Source organism: Plutella xylostella, chromosome 7 (assembly GCF_932276165.1).
Source record: "Plutella xylostella chromosome 7, ilPluXylo3.1, whole genome shotgun sequence".
NCBI classification, from domain to species: Eukaryota; Metazoa; Arthropoda; class Insecta; order Lepidoptera; family Plutellidae; genus Plutella; species Plutella xylostella.
Window position 1 is genome coordinate 2,064,708 of NC_063987.1, and position 22,154 is coordinate 2,086,861.

The following is a 22,154-nucleotide window of genomic DNA, read 5'->3' on the forward strand; positions in this document are numbered from 1 at the left end:
AATATTTACTAATTATAAAATGCCACTTTTTGGGGAGGTTTATGTTAAGAGAAGAAATTAGTAGGGAGCAGTCTTGAATGAATTTCATTAAATCAAATCAACTGTAACTTTTATTTCATTGTGTATTTCATAATGTTTTTTTTGCACTGAAACACGTGTTGGTTATCCCATTATGTAATTACTATAGGAGAAAAGTGATAGTATCACACATCGATATTTTATTACAGTTTTTTCTTGCTCAGGAAAAAGTTCAAATGTGCCCCGGCAATTCTTTTAAAACTGTGTTTACCGATTTTCCTGCAACAAATTATTTAATTGGTCAGAAAAGCAGTGACTTGCAAATTATTATGTCTGGGGAATTTATACCGACTCTTACACTCTTACAAAGGATCTTTAAGTTAATGTCGGCATTAAATGTATTGTTGCCTTGCTTTGACAGTATACGGACAGAAAGAGACAGACATAGATTTAATGTCCACATTAGCTTAAAGTCCCTTTCTGCAACTCGGCATTACATATTCTTACACATATTTTTACAATAGGTACTATAACACGGAGAGACCGACACACATAGACACTACAGCTGTAAAACTTATCGATACACTTTTTGAGTCGGGGGTTAGTAAAAAAGTATCTAGACCTGATGTTTTAACAACATTAGCATCCAGACCCTGATGTCATGTAACGTTTGACACTAGTATTTTCTAACCTCTATAAGAATAACAAATACACATTGAAAGGCATACTATTACATCAAAATAGGACCTTTTTTACAAGAAATATAAGCAATGTATGTTAATGGTTAGAAATTAAGTACCTACTCACCAGTATAAAACGCTGATCTTTCATAAACATCGTATATATTGACTAATACTTCTCCAGCCTCATTCTCCGCCAAACATCGTAGGTAAACGCTGTAAATCATCTGTCTAGCTTCGCTGCGAATGGTTTTATTCATTTTCACTTCGTGAACAAACTCAACAATCCACAAAACTCCAAAATTAAGCAAAATTCGATTTGTTTATACAGGAACAGGGCGAGTTTGACATTCAAACCATAGAAACAGACCACAAATCACAAGTTTTTTTTTATTGCCAGGTTTAAATCTGTTTAGTTCCAAAAACATTAATCTCTACTCTTTTGTGTTCAGCTATACTAATCTCGTTGCTACGCCGTAGCTGATTCGTAGTATTTTTTCACATGTATATTTCTAAATTCCTTTCAAAGTAAAAGTATTATTTTCTTCTATAATAATATCAATTTATTTCTGTTCTACCTTTAGCTACATAGCCTTTACTTATACACAGGGTGTTACAAAAAGGGTATACTAGATTCCATAGAAACTTTGTTGGTCACGTGACTTTTTACTATGGAGAATGTTTTTTTTTTCTCGTATTTTGAAATTCTGATTTCAGTTTCGGGCTTAGATATACCATGCTGTACATGTAGGTTTTGGCTTAGTATACCCTTTTATATATTTTTCATATATATGCCTCTTAACATAATACATATATCTGTCTTACCCTGCCATCTCCACATATTTGTAACCTGCACAAATAAAACAAAACACACATTTCGTCGGCTTAACCCAAATAATTAATCGTATGAGCCAATCCATTAGGCAATTTGATACGTTTGGCTAGAACCGCGCCCCGGGCGTCGGTTCAAAGGACTATGAACTGTTTAATTGAGCTCAAATGTACTCAAATATATAGGTGATTACAGCTTCGTAAGTCAGTAATGTATTTACGGTTGGTTTCCCAATGGAAAAAGCTGCCTGTCCCATAAAAATCATGCTGTTACAATGTGAAACAGGCTGTTAATATGCTATATAAGCAAAATACTGAAAACACACACACTCACGCCTTGTACTAATGTACTCCCTTGCGGGGTAGGCAGAGGTGCATTGCTGCACCCACTTTTCGCCAGAGTTATGTTTAGTCCCAATGTAATAGGGGGCGGGCCTATTGCCATTTTACGGGTACCTCCAAGATCCGAGAACAAATATCTGTGTTTAAACAAATATCTTCCCCAGCCGGGAATCGAACCCGGGACCTTCGGCTCAGTATTCAGGGTCACTAACCACTACGCCATTCGGTCGTCGGTCGTATATGGGGTTATAAATGAGGTATAACAGACGTATAAAATTCAGTTCCAACCTTCTATTTCTAGACACAAAAAAAGTTTAATGATTTAACTCTCAACACACTGTATTTTGCAGATACTGTTTTTAATTTTATTTATTTCAAATAAAGTTTTTTTGGGTACCACAACAACATGCAATACTAATGCTACTTACTGTAAAACTTTGCTATGGATGTAATAAAAGATTAAGTATTGAGTACTTATACCTGTTCCTTGCTCACTGTCACAATACTTACAAATTAATTAATATTCTAAAGTTTTCGAACCTGCCTCCGTCGCAATCATAGCTACCAACTTAACAACGTGAAATAGAGCGGCGAATGCCCGCAGGGAATAATTCCACTAATTGTTATAGTAACTGAAACTATGAAGCTAGCAAAGGATTGATTTACTGTTTCAATTTAATGTTGGAATTAATATTAATTGTGTATCTGCTATATTATTAACAAGGTATCTCATTTCACTAAGTGTGTTGGTTTTAAGAAACTTAACTAAGTATGTCTTGTATATTTTGTAGTAGGTAGTTTGAAGTTATTTAGTTAAGTACTGCGTTATAAAATACTAAGTACACTCAAATTAATAATATGCTCACGGGTAATGAAAAAGTTCCATTGAGAAAATCACCAAATTACTCCTAAGCGAAAAATACTAGCTTAATAACGCCATCTATGCGCCATCTACAATATTGAACTACGTTTAAAAGCACACCAGAACATTGCCAACTAAAAACAAACACAATTTGTCCAAATTTAAAAAAAAAATTAATTTAATTAAATGTTTTAAAAAATTTAAGTGGAACAGTTTCTTTGCACGTAGCGTATTTCATTTTGTAAACACAAAACATCAGGGGATAAAACCAACTGTAGCGGTGATACAAACCGAAGCAATATAAGTAGGTATCCACATAAGTACTCTGTTTCTCCAAAAAGATATTTCGATGAAACTATCAGAATACTATTTCAATATTCATCTTATTCCTCAACAAAACCACGATCCAGACAACATAACAGAATTATCATACGCAACACAATATCATCACCATGCGACGTCGCTGATATTATTTGAGAGACAAAAGCGCTAAAACAAATGACTGTGATCAATCCCCTTCGAACGTTCTAGAATGAAGGCCTAATGCGCGCCATCACATTTGCACAACTTGCGAGCAATTCCATATGCGACATGGGTGTGAGAAAAACATTTTGGATAAGGCAGATAGATGCGGGTTCGAATCCCGGCGCTGACGTTAGTTCAACTGTTGGAGAGAGACCTGACCCAAAGGTAGGTACTTCACTTTATAACCTACTGGAATTAAATTCATATAGGATTTCAAGTTCATGAAGTAGCTAATAATAATTATGTAATACAAATAAATATCAACTTCGAAGCTACAAACAAAACCGCATATAAAAGATATGTGTGCTGTACATGAGTAAGGTACAGAGCTTCTGGGATTACAATTTACTACCATATCTTATTTTGTCATAGTAGCTCCACGACTATTTATACCGTACAAATATCTTTCAATATTTCACTCATGTATCTCGCAAAATTATTTATTTTCATCCAGTTATCCTGCTCATCATCGTAGTTGCCATTTTTTATTCTTCTTCATATTGTCATTCAATGTCTCTTTTTCTGTCTGACTGTATTATTCTTCATTTGTTTTTGTTTGTTGATAAAATTGAAAGTATATACATAAAGTCTCCTGCGTCAAAGTAGATATTTCAACTTTTGTCTACCTGAAAATTCGTTGTCGATACTGTACAATAAAAAACAGTAGGTTTTGATAAAAATAATGACAAAACAACTATAGCTAAATGTTTATAAAGATTAAATGATACATAATGCGATACCGTCCGTAAAACCAATTCAGTTACATCATTAAATACTTTATATGAACAGTAAATGAAATCAAAATGTAGACAAAAAACTAAGATAGCCCGCGACCCCAATTTGTAGGTAATTCAATAAGTCAATATAATGCACCTTTTTATTGGTTTTCCCCTTACAATAATAGAGATACGATACGTGTCACGACTCTTATGGCCTTTTGTATTGATTTATACTGATATACTGCTACGAGATACAACATTAGAGTACCAGTGGCTTCTGCTGTAACAATAGCATCAAGTTATGAAAAAAAATAAGTACACCGAGAGAATGAGAAATGAAGTAGGTCCATTTAAAAAATGACATCAAATGTTTTTTTTTAATCATTTTATTTAGAATTTCCACCCATGACAAATGAAATAGATCCAATAAAAATGACATCAAATGTCTTTTTTTAAAACATTTTAACTAAGAATTTCATGACGCGCTGTTAATTGGAGACGTATTTTCCGTTTAGGAGTAAGGGCGCCTTCAAATTAGTCGCTAATTGTCGCGCGGCTGCAGCCGCGCTGCTGTCAAAATCCATATAAATTTTGTAATTTATAAGATGCGCGACTGCAGCGCCGCAGCAGCGCTGCAGTCGCGCGTTAATAATTTATATGGAATTTAGACAGCAGCGCGACTGCAGCGCTGCAACCGCGCGACAATTAGCGACTAATTTGAAGGCGCCCTAATTTGGAGCTATTGTCAATGGAACTTTTTCATTGCTCGTGAGTATACCTACCTACATCAAACTGAACAAATATGTGAATAGCGAATCTCCGTCTTTTTTCGCAGCCAGCTAGCTTTACATTACAGAGCTTTTATGTTCATTTCATTACCCTTTTAACATATCCATGTATTGTGTAGGTAAATAGATTGCTATCCTACGTTATGTAATAAATAGCGCAGTACTTCCCATTCAGGGTTATAAAAATAAACAAGAGGATCTATATTTTATGGCGATCGACAACCCGTCTCTTATACCATAAAACACTCATGAATAGAAAAGAAAATGGCGATTTAAATTTTAGAATTTTACGATTTAAATCGCAATTTTATGATTGTTTTAGTGCAACGAGCGTTTATATTCATACCTGGGGAGGTGCAGTTAATTGTGTGTAAACTCCAAAAAGTTTATGGTAAACGACAGTTTTGAATGTCTATTTTTATTTTCCGTAGATACCTTTCAGACCTATGCTATATGCTACGCAAATAAAAATAATAGGTATATGAAGATGGTGAGCTAAGAAATCTCGCCCTATTCGTTAGTAGGTACTCTAATCTACTCCCACTTATGTTACTGTCGTCATTGTTTTATTTTTTCATTCATTTGTAACGTGAACAAATAAAACTATAACTTAACATAACTTCGTAGGCCCTACACAAACTTTTAAATTACTTACACCATTAAAACTAGCTGTTCCCGCGAGCTTCGCATCTCCTTAAAAAGTTTTCCCGTGGGAAATCCGAGATAAAAAGTAGCCTATGTTCTTTCTCAGGGTCTAGAGTAGTCTAGACCATATGTATACCAAATTTTATTCAAATCCGTTCAGTAGTTTTGGCGTGAAAGAGTAACAAACAGACAGACACAGTTACTTTCGCATTTATAATATTAGTTAGGATAGGATGCAAAAGCATACTACGAGTATTCTTAATAACACAACCTTACATAAAAGCGGTCTATTATACGGCAGTCTAATACACGAGCTTCAATACAAAGTAGGAGATTATTTTTCATTGAAAGCCCTGCAGGCTTCTGTTACCGAGTCTTTTCAATCGGAAAGAATCTGCTTACTTACTGTATATTTTTTATTTCCCGTCGCATGTTGTTATCTGGGAAGCATTGTTATTCACATTTCAAACGCCGAAGGCTTCTGAGGACGTAGAACGTAACTGATCGTGAACAATAGGGAAAATACGGGGAATTTTTATTGGCATATTTTTCTGTTCTTATTGGTAAGTACCTACTTATATTTAAAAAAGTTCTAGACCATTCATTTTATTTCTTACTAGTGGTTGCCGCGAGCTTCTATTCGCCTTATAAAGTTTTCCCGTGGGAATTTTGGGGTTACAAGCAGCCTTTTATGTTAATGCAATGCAAGGTTTTAGTTTTTTTTCGAAATTGCTCCAACCGTTTTTCTGTGAAAAAGTAACTAACATTCTTCAGGGTACCTAACAACATCCTAATCCTTCTCTCTCTCTCTCTCAGCCTTCCGTAGTCCACTGTTGGACATAGGCCTCTCCTAACGATCGCCACCCCAAACGGTCACCCGCCATCTGCATCCAGCGGCTTCCCGCTACCTTCCGCAGATCATCAGACCAACGGGTTGGGGGGCGACCGACACGCCGTTTGCCGACACGGGGTCTCCACTCCAGAACCTTTGTACTCCAGCGGTCGTCGGCTCTGCGGGCTACGTGGCCAGCCCATTGCCACTTCAGCGTGCTAATCCTTTTGGCTATGTCGGTAACTTTAGTTCTCCTGCGGATTTCTTCATTACGAATCCTATCTCGCAGGGACACGCCTAACATAGCCCTTTCCATAGCACGCTGAGCAACTCTGAGCTTGTGGATAAGCCCTTACTAATATTATAAATACCTAATGTCCTAATCCTTACTAATATTATAAATACGAAAGTAACTGTCTCTGTCTGTCTGTTACTCTTTGAGGCCAAAAGTACTGAACAGATTTGAATGAAATTTGGTATAAATACGGTCTAGACCCTGGGAAAGAACATAAGCTACTTTTTATCCCGGAATTCCCACGGGAAAACTTTTTAAGGCGAAGCGAAGCGCGCGGGATTAGCTAGTCAATTCATAATTACTATACTACAACTAACTGCAGCGTAGAAAGCTGATAAAAAAACGGATTCTAGATAAAATAACCATAACAAATAAAAAGGTCGCCAAATAAGAACCTCGTATATTTGTATCCACAGTAACATGCTTCAGCTTACAACCCCCGTAATATCTGAGCAGGTATTAGCATATTAGGCGTCGCCCGCGGCAGCCATACCGTCTGTAATACAGTGCGACGCTTTTTGTCAGCTTTACGTTAATATTATAGCTACATGTTGTTTCGATATTAACTTATTTTAATAGGAAGTATATTATTGCATGTTGCCTAGTCTAAGCCTAGTCACTGATTTGATTAGAAGAGAACTTTTGTTTGGCTAAATTAAGAAGATTATGGTATTTTTGGGCTCCCTTGACATTAAGAATTATTAGAGATCTGCAGTGGAATGTCTGCCATTGCAATACTAAAGAACGCTACGCGCTACGCCGTAGCGGCGTAGTCTTCGCGTAGCCAAATACTATTTAAAAAATCTAACCCGTCACGACCCGGCAAATTATAAACAATTGAAATCTATTGTGTCTGGTATAAACATGAATAGAAAGGATGTGAGTGGTTAAACCCTATGCTATCTTAGGAATAATTTATGCTGAACATAATTTTTGATATCATGAGTTCTTATTATATACTTATTATAACCGAAATTCTGAACTGCCGCATGGATGACCGAGGCTGGACCCAAGCCACCCTACCTGTACGCTACGGTGGCATTGGGATACGCAAAGCCTCTGACGTAGCACTGCCCGCATTTTTGTCCTCCGTATACAGTACACGGGACCTCTTTGGAAGAATTATAACTCCATCACTTGGTGATTTAGAGGTGCCGTGTCTGACGGAGGCCAAGAATGCTTGGCTGAATGCTGCTGGTCCTGGGCAAGATATCCCGACAAACACGACGTCACAGAGGCTATGGGACGCGCCACTTTGCGCAAAAAAAGAAAACCAACTATTGGAAACCGCAACCGATGCAGCAGACCGAGCCCGTCTCCTGGCCTCCAGCACTCCACAGTCGGGATATTGGCTGAATGCCTACCCTTCGGCAAATCTAGGCACGTTGCTGGACAGAACTACTTTGACAGTGGCCATCAGCCTGAGACTAGGGCTTCAAACCAATGAGCCACATCGCTGCCGCTGTGGGGAACATGCTGACCGCCGCGGTCACCACGGCTTATCGTGCGGCCGCAGCGCCGGGCGTATAGCGCGCCATGCCGCACTCAACGACACCATCCGCCGGGCCCTTGCCAGTGCAAACGTTCCCGCTACCTTAGAGCCAAGCGGGATCATGCGGGACGACGGCAAGAGACCCGACGGCATGAGTCTGGTGCCATGGAAGAGGGGCCGGCTGCTGGTGTGGGACGCAACATGCGTGGACACACTAGCACCGTCCCATCTTCCATCTACCTCCAGAGAGGCTGGCGCTGCGGCCGGGCGGGCGGAGATGATGAAAGGCCGCAAATATGCATCCCTAGGAGAGGGGTACATGTTTGTGCCTTTCGGAGTCGAAACCCTAGGGCCGTGGGGACCGGAGGCACGTCAGCTTTTTAAAGAAATCAGCAGCAGACTAATAGAAGTCTCAAGGGACCCTAGGGCTGGCTCTTACCTCGCACAAAGGCTAAGCATCGCTATACAGCGGGGTAACGCGGCCAGCGTCTTGGGTACCCTACCCGACAGTGGCAGCGATCTGGCCAGCATTTTCTTTTTAGTTTAATTTTAATTTTATATTAGTTATTTAGATTGTATTGTGTACATAGATATTTACAGTTTCAATAAATGAGTTCTTAACTGTTTTTTTTTAAAGAGACGTAAGGGATATTAATCTATCGACCATAAAATAAATATAAAAGATAAGCAATAAAAACAGCCTACTTAAGCACCCTGTATAAAACTCACGTATGAAAGATCACGCAGTCAGCGTGAACAAAAAAATAAATCATACGCATGTTGTCATCAGCTATAAATTATGTATTGTATTTTTAAGTTTTACCTGTTCCTGTGTAGATAAATTGTACCTAACTGCGACATAAGATGAATATGTTAGTAGAAAAAGATTAGGTACTTATAATAAGATTATTATCTACTACCAGGCAGTTACTAGTTGTTATATTTTCAACCAATCGCGTTAGTTAGCAATGTTAACAGCCAGTTTATTTAAAAAAAAACTTCACCTTTCACACACACCCACCAACATCTATTAAAAAGTTGCACCTCCTTTTCGCCTGTCATTTTCATTTCCAGCGAACCAGCCAGCATTAATATTAAAATTAGTTTTCATTTAACCCTGACGCCCGGACGGGGCGCGGACGCTGAAAAATTGTTGCACATAGCTTACTGTCAGACGTTTCATTCTGCTAGATTAAACTTTGCGAGATTATAGACGATTTGTTGCGGTTAAACTATTGGGCTTGTGGTTAAACGGATATGGTGAAATTAAACGTTAGTGCTTTATTCTTTTTAGTAGTTAGGTACAGTTCGGTTCAAACTACTTGATAGGTTCTGAAGTTGGCAGCGATCACACTTTTGTACCTTGTCAAACTAACAAACTAACTTATGCATTTTTTCACGTTGAGTCCGCGTTGTTTTACGCTTTCAAAGATTGACTGTTGGGTATTTTGACAAAGCACAAAGTCTAATCTCTACGAATTTCAGCACTATCAAGTTGTTTGGACTGAACTATACCTGTGAAGGAGGTTTGTGATTTTATAAAACAGTTATGGACATTGGTGTAAGCATAAAAGTACTTCTTTGAGTGTATGTTAATTATTCTAAGGGCCACCCAGTGGCCGTCTCCTCAGAGTGTAGTAGATAGAAAGTATTAGCCATAGACTTAGTAATACTACGCTAGTATATGCTAAGTCTATGGTATTAGCGCCGCCGGCGTGGGTTAGTCTTTGATTATACCTATACAACCCGGATTACTATTATGCAGAATGTTCATTTTGCTAGTTTTGCAGTTTTACGCGCCTAGTCGCGAGACTCAAAAGCGAACAGTTCGCCTACTTTGAAATTAATTGACATGAATGAATTATTTATTATAATATTTCAATATTTATCATACATAGAGTAATCATTTTGAAACAAAACAAAACTAGCCAAACTTTTAAGTAATCTGTGTAATGGCCCAACTCAGTGGCGGATTTACCTATAGGTCAAAAAGGCCAGTGCCTAGGGCGGCAGATTTAGAGGGGCGGCAAATTTAGCATTTTTTATTTTACAGATTTTTTAAATATAAATTTACGTGTACACAATCTACATATAAATAAACGCACTGTCATATAATCAGTATGTACCTATATTCTTTGATTTAGTGGCAACTGTGGCTGCTGAATCAGGCTCGGGCTAGTACGGGGCGCATTTAAGTCGTGACAAAAGTTCTACGTCGTCGCGCTCGCTCTTGAGGCTGCGCGATGTGAGTGAGCGCGATGCATAACTTATGTCACGTCTTAAACTAGCCAAGATGGATGCTTTTTCATGCTGCTACAGGATTTTTTTGTAAACTCGACACAACGCTGGCTTAAATAAATGAGTGAAATCGGGAAAGGCAAAACCCGGAATAGAGTGAATTTGAGACGATGGTCAGCCAGAAAAGAAGCATGTAATAGTTAAAGAGATTCTTGGCATGCATATTCTTTGAAATCAATCAAATATGATATTACTAAAAAGCCTGTAACGCGACAAGAAGCGGCGGGAATACTTTCGAATTTGGAGAAACTGGAAACGGCTGTAATGGTTATATGTGGATAATGTAGAATTTTGTCATATGTACTAAGTACATCAGTGATATTTTTGGACCAAACAGTCACTTGAGTCTACCAAGAATTCGCAATTTGAAGCTTAATATTTCACAAACCAGTCACTGAATAAAGAAATGGTTTAAGAAGACCTTTGATATTTTTGAAAGACCTGTACAATACCTTACACCAACGAAAAAAATCATTCCCATTTTACATGTATGGAAGGTAACATTTTTTTTTCATTAATTTATTTTACCAGTTTGTCGATGCCGTACATTTGTACAAGGTGGATCAAAAGAAGTCATCCTATCTTGATTGGCTCTAATTTTTTTCTAAATGAAAAACTTCGATTCTTTTTTGTACATTTATAATTTAATAATTTAACTATGTTTATTTGAACATTTAAAATTTTATTGGTAAAGTCTAGAAGATGATACTGGCCAAATGGGCGCCGTCACAATTGATTGCCCTACGGGCTCCTTTTATGGCTTTTCTCATCAATTCAGCGAGACCTTCGGGCGAGAGATTCTCGCACGTCGAATGTTGTCCTTAAGGGCTTCCAGAGACACGGGCTTATTCACATTAACACGGGTCTTGAAAAAACGCGCACAAAAACTGTCTGAAACGGTTAAATCGGGCGATATTGCGGGGAAAAATGACATATAAAACGAAAAAAAAGGCGACCCGAAAACTGAATATACAAAATTATTTGGCGTTCTTGGGAAGTGTGGCTTCCATGGCTTGTCAATTTGTATCCTGCATTTGTCTAGTCCACAAATATCAAAACAAATTTGAAATTGGCGGCCATTTGTACAAATGAGAGCAATTTCCAATAGGGTGATTACTTTTGGCCCACCTTGTACCTATATCTTTGCGAAATGTCAGCTTTGATATTTTTACCCATTTCTGAGAAAAAGACAGCCGGACAGCAAAATGATACCTATAAGGGTTTCTTTTTTCCTTTTGAGGTACGGAACCTTAAATAAGATTTGATGAAACATTTGAAGTTGGTGACAGATAGACATAGAAATATCCACATCATTAAGTTCACAATCATACTAATAACGGGATTAAACTAACAAATTGAAGTCAGTAGGGGCGGCAAAAATTTAATGGCCTACGGGCGGCAAATTTGTAAATCCGCCACTGTACCAACTACACGTCCGCGGATGCGTCCGGAGACGTACGCGGATGCATCTGCAGACGAATCTCTGCAAGCGACCAAACGTCTGTTGATCGGTCAGTCTGAGTTGAATATCGGCAGACGCTACTCGTAAATATGGACATCGAAACGGCAGCCGCCGCAGCTATTTATTTGTTTAGTACTTTTAAATACTATTTGAGCTTGCATCACAGTCGAGTTATCAAGAAGAACTGGAGAAGAAGACGATGCTGCACTCACTGACTGACGGATCGGTGGCAGATGCGTCTGCGGACGTGAAATACCTCGACATGTACCTCGTGATTTGGGCATCAAATCACCCCCTCTACACGTCCGCGGAGGTCATCTCCGGACGCATCCGCGGACGTGTAGTGGGGCCACTATGTGCACACAAATGGTAATTTCCTGTTAGATACAAAATAAAACATTGCAAATTCAAAATATATATTTATTAAACATACCGGTTTTATAATGCCAATGCATAAAGGGAACTCGCAAACATGCTTTCATAAAATTATTTTGTTTGTAGATAAAACACATGCAGGAAACATTATAAAAATTGCGTATTCGTATCTTGTCCGCCATTTTCATAAATTGTTTCTTGTTTTCGCATATTTTATTTCAATAAAATTACTGAACGAATCAGCCCCATAATATCAAAATTAGGAAGTAATCGGTATACAAACAGAAAGAAAATATTTTGCTACTTATCTATAGTCTTACGGTCTTATTCATAAAAAAACCTTAAAGTAGGTTTACTGAGCTCAATAGTTACGGAACACATTAAGCCTATTTGAGGTTTCATAAAAATCTCTATTCATAATCGTTCCGTAATCCTTCAATAACTATAGTGATGCTAATAGATTTCACAGACCAAATATTTTGACATTTACCCTATTAAGTTGCCGGTCTGACGAAACCATAAACAAAAATAGCGAAAACTTTCATTCATTTATCAATCTCTATTATCTATGTTAGCCACGGCGCGGCACTTAAAAAAGTTTACGTTGGCTTAAATGCGCAGTGGCCAAGCCAAAACCCACAAAAAAAAAAAAAAAAAATTATGTTACCATGGCAACTTATTTTCAGCAAATATTAACTCACAACAAATGTCAAATCGTCAATAAAGCAGAACAGCTGTTGACCGGCCGCCATGTTTTTGTACAATAGGAGGATTACGGAAGGTGTATAGTAGGGTCCAGCCTACTTTAGCATATCAAGGTTTTACGAATCAGTTGGAGAGTTCTTTAGCGCTATTGATCGTTTATGAATAAAGTTTTTTTGACATTTGCTTATAGCAGGCCTATAGGTCTCCCGTAACTTTTTATGAATAAGACCGTTAATTTATAACTAAACAGGAATTTGATTACATTATTGTTAAAAAAAAACATAAACTAATGAATAGTTGCATTTGATTTTACATACCTATACATAACAGACGGAGATAAAAAGTATAACAATACCTTATGTAAATACCCGATTACAAATTAAAGTACAAAATTAATTAATTTTACACGAAATAAACAGGACTATTAAATTAACGTCTAAACTGAAAACAAAGAGAGAAATGTAACTTTTTTTCGCTTCTAATTCTCTGTTATTAAGTTCACATTTGTATTTATTGCCCCGTATCGTAGCCTCGGCGAGTATCATGGTCTCTTGTATTTTGACGTAATATCGTCTAATAAACTATACTTTGTAAAATATGTGTTGCAAAAAGGGTATACTATAGTATTTTTTTATTTATTTTTCATAAATAAAAATAAATAATAAACTATACTTTATACACGCACTCACGCCTTGTACTAATGTACTCCCTTGCGGGGTAGGCAGAGGTGCATTGCTGCACCCACTTTTCGCCAGAGTGTATGTTAGTCCCAATGTAATAGGGGGCGGGCCTATTGCCATTTTACGGGCACATCCAAGACCCGAGAACAAATATCTGTGTTTAAACAAATATCTGCCCCGGCCGGGAATCGAACCCGGGACCATCGGCTCAGTAGTCAGGGTCACTAACCACTACGCCATTCGGTCGTCTAAACTATACTTTATAAAATACAGGATTTTGCAAAAAAGGTATACTATATGTATGTATGTGGGGACATCTCACACACGGCCATCCGACCCCAAGCTAGGCAGAACCTGTGTTATGGGTGTCGAACAGCTGATATATCTACACAAATACATAGATAGATAGATACTAAGGCCAAGATAAATAGACGAAACTAAGACGGAGTCTTAGCTTAAGCACATGCTAAGAACACGAATTCACTAAAATAGACTACTTGAGCACAGACTATGCCAGTAAGTTCGCACTCTGACTTAGCCGAGTTCGAGTTCACATTTGTCAAGACTTGGCCCTTGCTTAGCATACCCAAGTTGTCACATCTGCCACACTCTCAGGAAATTATTATTCTATGCTCTCAGGCTATCCACAGACCACATTTATACCAAATTTGCTAAAAAACTACGGAATGAAACTCAGATCAACTACAAATAGATTCGCAATCGCCGTGTGCACTATTCTCTTTCTCACTCAAACCATAGATGTTGCCGACAAAAAAATAAAACCTAAATATGGGGAAATTTAACTTATCATAATGTTGCGGCTACTGATTTGGATCCTAGGCAAATATAGTATAAATACTTAGTAGACAAAAGAACTAAAAATAATTGTAATAATGAATATGAAAAACTCTTTCTTCTTTGTAAAATATTACCAGTACATAGCAAAGTAAATTACTGTATAGCTATTGAACAATATTATTGTAATGATTATAAAACACTTGTTGTACAAAATTATTTTTCCCGACAAAAAGGTAAACTTTATCAACCAAAACATAAGAACTACTATGGTCAAAGAATTCGAAAATACTTAGTGCCTAAAATATTTAACAGTATACCATTGTTAAAAGAAACCAAAAAGTTAAGTAAATTTGTCATAAAGCAAAAATTAAAAACTATTATGTTGGATTTGTTTAAGAAAGAACTGAATGATGTAGGTATATTATGAATTCGAACTGTTTAGATATAATGTAGTCATTAATATGTTGCATAGCTTAACTAAATTATATACTTAAGTAACTATATATTATATGTAGTGTCGCGAATTTATCACCATAAAGTCGAGTCACTAACATGGGTAGATATAGCAGGTAATGTAGATATTTAATGTTTATGTTTAAGAGAGCTCTCTCCGCCAACAAACTATGTGTCTATAGTTTGGCGGATTTATATTGTGTAATGTAATATGTATGTATTTGAAAAATAAAAATAAATAAATAAAATAGGCTAGCTATCAGCGGGCAGGGAGCTCTTCAATGAATTTTGGTATTTGTTTAATTTTGAATTTACGTTTATTATAATTTACAAAAAAATACAGAGGTACAATTGGCAATGTGTGAAGTCGAGGTAGATGAGAGAGTGACAGTGCTGGTAGGAGGGTGGCGGCCGCCGGCCCTCGCGCATCCCTTCCATGGTCATCGTTAGTTCTCGTGGCTGCTAACAGATGGCGTTAGGTGCGTCGACATGCCCCCGGCCTTGGAAGCACCCGGTTGGTTCCAAAGAGGTGTATGGGTCATCAGAGGGTCATCTTCTTGAGGAAACAACGGGCATATCTTGGAGAATGACCGCTGTATGATGCCTGTGGCCGTCTTGATGTTGGCCACGCGTGAGATGCCGTCGCCCCCGGCGAAGGTCTGCAGCACTCGTCCCAGGCGCCATTGAAGTGGCGGTACGTTGTCCTCCTTGATTAGGACGAGGGTATCAGGAATCAGTGTGTGTTTGTGTGTCTGCCATTTCGTTCTCTTCTGGAGTTCAGAAACGTATTCCTTCGACCATCTCGTCCAGAAGTTCTGCCGCATCTGCTCCACGCGATCATATCGTGATAGGCGCAGCGTTGGAGTAGCCGTCAGGTCCTCGCCAGCTGGAGCGGTGAGCGGTCGGCCAATGAGGAAGTGAGCTGGTGTGAGTGGGAGTAGATCATTGGGGTCTGTGGACAGAGGATACATGGGTCGGGAGTTGAGGACAGCTTCGACTTGTGCCAATACTGTGCTCATCTCCTCGTACGTTAGGTTAGCATTCCCTACGACTCGCCGTAAGTGAAACTTGCAAGACTTGACCCCCCCCTCCCACAATCCCCCAAAATGCGGTGAGTATGGTGGTATAAATGTGAATTTAATGTGATTATTTACTCCATAATTAATTATGTCACTTTGACTTGAGTCTAAAAATTTTGAAAATTCTTTTAAAGCGCCTACAAACGTTTTTCCGTTATCGGAATTGATTTCTAGGGGTTTCCCACGCCTAGAAATGAACCTTTTAATTGCCAATATATATGCTTCAGTAGTAAGGCTGGTTACTAATTCTAAATGTAAGGCTCGAGTCGCAAAACATACAAATAGGCAAATATAACATTTTTCTAATTTAGCTCCTCTTCCTTTGCGATTTAATATGAACAATGGCCCAGCATAATCAACGCCACAGCGCATAAAAGGAAAACCAGGTTCTAATCTTTCAGTAGGTAAGTTGCCCATTTGAATCTGTAAAGTATTTGCCTTCAAACGCATGCACGTAACACATTTGTGTACTGTTTGTCTAGCTAAGTCGCGTCCCCTAAGCGGCCACCAACTGTCCCTTATAGCGGCTAGTAACAACTGAGGCCCTGCATGAAGCAAATCTAAATGTTTATGTATAAATAGCAGACGAGTAAAGTTGTGTTTTGAGCATAACAAAACTGGAAATTTTTTGTTATATGAAAAAGATTCGGAGTTACATAATCTGCCTCCGACCCTAATGAGGTTATGTTGATCTAAAAATATATTTAGGCTAGAAATATTTCTAGGAAATTTTACGTTGCGTTTGTTTGTTAGATCAGTTGCAATGCCTGGAAATGATTGTTGCTGTGACAATCGAGCTAAATACCTAGTGGAGTTATCTAACTCGTCTACCGTTAGTTCACCGACTATGTGATTTAATTTTATTTTCGACCGACAGTTGTGTGCAAAACGCAAAATGTATGCAGTTATGCGTTGCATTCGAACGAAAGATGAGTAACGGTGAAAAGGAAACTCTTCAGGCTGAGTGTGACTCACCAATACTGTTTTTTCTAACTTTAATTCCGGTAATTCGATGTTATCAGTATTTATTGTGACGTTCTCCTGTGACGGGTTAAAGTTGTTATCACGTAAGTACTCGGGGCCGCTCCACCACAAGCCCGCCGCCTGCAGCTCGTCCAGCGCGAGCCCGCGGGACAGCATGTCAGCCGGGTTCTGTTTACCGGCCACGTGAAACCATTGCGAATCGCCCGTTAATTCATTGATTTCCACTACTCTGTTCTGCACAAATGTCTTAAGTAAACTTGGTGACATTCGAAGCCACCCAAGCACAATAGTCGAATCAGTCCAGAAATGCACTTTATTAAAACTTAATCTGAGTGACTCAGTGATTTTTGCGTATAATCGTGCACCTAGTAACGCCCCGCATAGTTCTAAACGAGGAATGCTAACCGGTTTTACGGGTGCTACTTTGCTTTTCGCACACAACAATCGCACTGTTACAGGTAAGTTATCTGTGTAGGTACGCACATAAGCACACGCCGCATAAGCAGCCTGTGACGCGTCAGAGAAAATATGTAAGTCTGTGTGTAAACAATTATCGCCTTTAATGTGACGAGGTATACGAATTGTTTCTAAATATTTTAGTTTATCAACAAAATTATGCCATTTTATTAAAGTGTTCGTAGGTAACGGGTCGTCCCAGCCGACCTTCAAAAGCCATAAAGATTGCATTAAAATCTTAGCTATAATGACAGTAGGGCCCAGCAAACCTAGCGGGTCAAAAATTTGTGAAATTGTAGACAAAATTGTGCGTTTAGTAACAGGAGTTATGTCTTTAACGTGTCTTGTCGAGTAATTTAATTCATCGGAATTGTTAAACCACCCCATACCTAAAGTTTTCGTTTGACAATTATCACCGAGCGATAGATCTTTAGACGAAAATATACTTTGAGAATTTTGAATGTCTGAATTGAAAATCCATTTTCTTAAATGAAAGCAGCCCGATTTTAATACATTTGAAACCCCGTTACATATTTGTAACAGCTGTTCCTTATCATCATGTCCTGTTACTAAGTCGTCGACAAAAAAATCGTCATTGATGACTCGTGAGATGACGTCATCCGTGCATTCCGCCGCGAGCTGTTTAAGACAACGCATACTAAGCCATGGAGCTGAGGCCGTGCCATACGAAACTGTGTTCAAACGATATACACATAAAGGCTGAAATGGATTTTCTCTCCAAAGAATTAATTGCAAATCTCGTTGGTCTTGTTGTATTAAAATCTGTCGATACATTTTTTCCACATCGGCAGATGCGACATATTTGTATTGTCGAAACCGCAATAAAATTGAGAAAATATCGTTTTGTAAAGCAGGCCCTATTAATTGAATATCGTTTAACGATTTTCCTGATGACGATTTAGCACTTGCGTCGAAAACGCACCTCAGACGGGTAGTGCTACTGCTTTCTTTGAAGACACCGTGATGTGGTAGAAAGTAGCATGGCTTAGCATACTCATCAATTAGACTCATGTGACCTAGGTTTAAATATTCGCTCATAAAGTCAACATACAATTGTTTATATTCGGGCGCGCATCGGTTTAATTTACGTTCAAGGGCATAAAACCTATTTTGTGCTAAACTAAATGTATCTCCTAATACATCAGCTGATTCGCATAACGGTATGCGCACTGAAAAACGACCCGTATCGTCGCGTAAAGTCGTTTCTTTAAATAATTTTTCGCATGCCGCTTCATCTTTTGTGAGTTTATTGCATGAAGTAATTTCTTCTAACTCCCAAAATTGCTTAAGTTGTGCGTCTAAGGTCTGGGTAAAGTTACAATGCACTCGATTAATGCGCGAGTGCTTACTATTGATTGAACCGGAAATTATCCATCCTAACTTTGTATTTTGCAAAAACGGACCTTTAGCTAATCTAATTAAACCGTCATTTAATAGGTCCCAGAACTTATCGGCTCCTATCAATAAATCTATTTGACCAGGGGAGTGGAATTCTGGGTCTGCTAGTGGAATGTCTTCTGGAATTTGCAAGTTATGATTGATGCCTATCGATGGCAACTGCGCGGTAATACGGGATAAAACTAGGCAATTAAAGCGTGTGAGATATGAACTAGTTTTAGATCGTACTTGAACCTCGCATGATTGTGTGGACTGGGTGACGGAGTTACCTACACCTGTGACGTGAACAGTGGACTGTATCAATGGAATGCCGAGTTGTTTACATACAGCTTCTGAGATAAAGCATTGTTGACTGCCGTTATCTAAAAGAGCTCTAATTGTGTGATATTTATTATTACAATCCGCGATTTCTATTAATGCCGTCGACAATAACACTTGATCTGTGTTATTATTGACGTTATATAACGTGTGCGTTGTGTGAGATGCGGATTGCAATGGCTGTGAGCCTGCCGTAGCCGCCTCGGGCTGCGGTTGCACTTGCGAAGTGAGAACTGCTGAAGATATTAATGCACCAGAGTCTACACATTCGTTATGAATTAATGAGTTGTGTTTTTTATTACATTGTTTGCACGGCCCGAACCAGCAGTCGACTACCGCGTGACCGGCGCGCAGACAATTGCGACAAATGTTTTTATCTTCTATGTATTTTACCCTATCTGCTATCGATAAATTAAGAAACGATTCGCAAGAGTAAAGCGGGTGATTTGCGTTGCACATAATGCATGAATAACGTTTAGAGCGAGATGAATTTAATGGCTGTTTAGAGTTATTCTTTTGTGTGACAACATAACTGTGTGATTTTTGTACATTGGGCGTAACTTTTTTAGGGTTATTGTCATTTTGTGTGCTTTTATTTTGAGACAAGTTAATCGTTTCCAGTACATCGGCCCGGTCTTTAAGAAATTTAATTAAATCAGCAAGCGACAATTTAATATCGGAATCACCTTCAGAGTTAATTATAGTGCCTTTATAAAGTTCCCACTCCCGTTCAGTTGCAGAATCTAGTTTTGAGACAATTATATATATTATGAGGGTACTCCAAGAGTCCGTAGGTTCGCCTAAAGTTTTTAGAGCGCGCATATTTCTCAAAACGTTATCTATTAATTTGCGTATATGGGGTGCGGATTCTTTATGCAATGATTGCGTTGAAAACAAAGCCTTTACGTGATTGTGGACTAGCAAACGATTATTATTGTATCTATTTTGCAATAACTCCCAAGCTGTTACGTAATTATCAGAAGAGAATTCGAGCGATTTTATTACTTGAAGCGCGTTACCTGTTAATGATGAACGTAGGTAATGAAATTTTTGCACGTTATCAATATCAACACTATTGTGAATTAACGACAAATAGGTGTCACGGAACTCAAGCCATTGATCATACGATCCGTCAAAGGAAGGCAATGAGATAGTAGGTAATTTTATCATGCTTCTAGAAGTATTGTTCTGACCATGTGGTTTCAATGATTCTTTTAAAATACACTTGCACTTAGCTACTATAGCATAGTATTGGTTCTCAAATGTTCCCCGTTCAATTAATTCCTTTTCTAACTGAGTTTCTGACACTAACAATTCTAATTCATCTTGAATAGCATTAAATTGATCAAGTAACGGATGTGATTTATTTAACCGCTCTTGTAATTCTGCTTTTTGTAACTCTGATAATGTTTCCCCATCTACAGATTGCACGTGTTTTGAAAATAATGTGAATTTACCCTTAACAACCCCTCTTTTTTTTGATTAAATCCCTAATAATATCTTCCGCATTATCACTCCCTACTGATTCATCACTATTTTTAGGCATTTTGGTGGATTGCGAAAGAAAGAAGGCAAGTACTCACAGTTGTTCTAGAAGGTTCGACACGTGGCGCGCGGTCGGCGCTCGGACAGCCGTAGCGGTCGCGCGTATGTAGGTAATCACTGGAATTTGCACATAAACACTGTATTAGCACAAATCGAAGAATGATTGAGGAGGGAAGGAAGGGTTTACTGGCCTGACCGTGATGCTGAGCTGGTTCTGCGATGAGTCCGGCGATGGAGGTCCAATATGTTGCGGCTACTGATTTGGATCCTAGGCTAGCTATCAGCGGGCAGGGAGCTCTTCAATGAATTTTGGTATTTGTTTAATTTTGAATTTACGTTTATTATAATTTACAAAAAAATACAGAGGTACAATTGGCAATGTGTGAAGTCGAGGTAGATGAGAGAGTGACAGTGCTGGTAGGAGGGTGGCGGCCGCCGGCCCTCGCGCATCCCTTCCATGGTCATCGTTAGTTCTCGTGGCTGCTAACAGATGGCGTTAGGTGCGTCGACACATAATAACAAAAACAAAACTTGAGTATATCGTCGGTTGATAGGAAAAAGACACTAAAGGCAAATTTTTCAATAGCCAGACAAAAGTTTTGCTGGGAAATAATTTTGATGCTGTTGCGTCTCAATGTTTCTCAATGTTTGTATTACCCAGATAACATTTATCTGAATATTGAAAAATCAGCCTTAGTGAGTTTTTCCTGTCAACCGACGATATAAGAAAAAAAACTTTACTCATACTTATTTGATTTCAATATAATTATTTAATATACACAAACTGAGTGGATTGTATAATTCATTGTCTTCGTCCAATCGAAACAATCCTCTTCAAAATGTGCCGAACACAATTTTTGTATGTTTCCTTGGTTCCCAATTTGTGCGACCGGTAATGTCTATCCATTTTCTTGATATTTTTTTTTCTGTCGGAAACCTATGAAAGAGATAAATGGATGAGCATGAGCATTATAATCGTGGGCCAAATATGTGATGGGGTTTTTTTTAAAGGAAACACGTATTTCGTATCAATACAATAAACTTTATATTATACAGAAGAAATCACACATGGAAGAAAAAAAAAGAAACGAACGTTTCCTCACAATGAGAGGCACCTCATTTGAAAGAGGAGAATGACTTCTACAAAATACAATCTTCACAAAAACCGAATTCGTGCGCCCCATTTGTAAACCCAACCCGAGTCCGTTACAATTTCTAGTATTTTCTTTGCATACTATAATATTTGTGGGTAAAATAAATTTTCAATAACTTGCAACCCCATGTGATTTGTTATGATATGGTACCTTGTAATTTTTACTTAAAACTGATACTAAAAGACCTTACAGTATTAAAATTAGTATCGTTTTATATTAAAATCGAGCCAATAGATAGTACTATGATGAATGTAAGCTTGTTAAACTTGATAGTATCTACTTACATGTGAAAATATATCTCATCCATCATTCCATCGTGTTTTCGTTCAATATGCTCTGTACAACCGAACAAAATCCACCCACCCATGTCACACACTCGTTAAGTGATGATAATAGTCT

General features: G+C 38.2%; 1 protein-coding gene across 1 annotated transcript; it reads right to left on the reverse strand.

Moving 5' to 3' along the window:
* Positions 1 to 15,074: 15,074 nt before the first annotated feature.
* On the reverse strand, positions 15,075 to 21,106 carry LOC119693064. The gene has a single exon (XM_048622174.1). The coding sequence runs from the start codon at positions 20,224 to 20,226 to the stop codon at positions 15,247 to 15,249; it is 4,980 nt and encodes a 1,659-aa protein (XP_048478131.1). The 5' UTR covers positions 20,227 to 21,106; the 3' UTR covers positions 15,075 to 15,246.
* Between the last annotated feature and the right edge of the window lie 1,048 nt (positions 21,107 to 22,154).

What these genes read in the sequence shown, in the direction of transcription:
- LOC119693064 (XM_048622174.1), bottom strand. Translation starts at nt 20,226, where the DNA reads ATGATAAAATTACCTACTATCTCATTGCCTTCCTTTGACGGATCGTAT.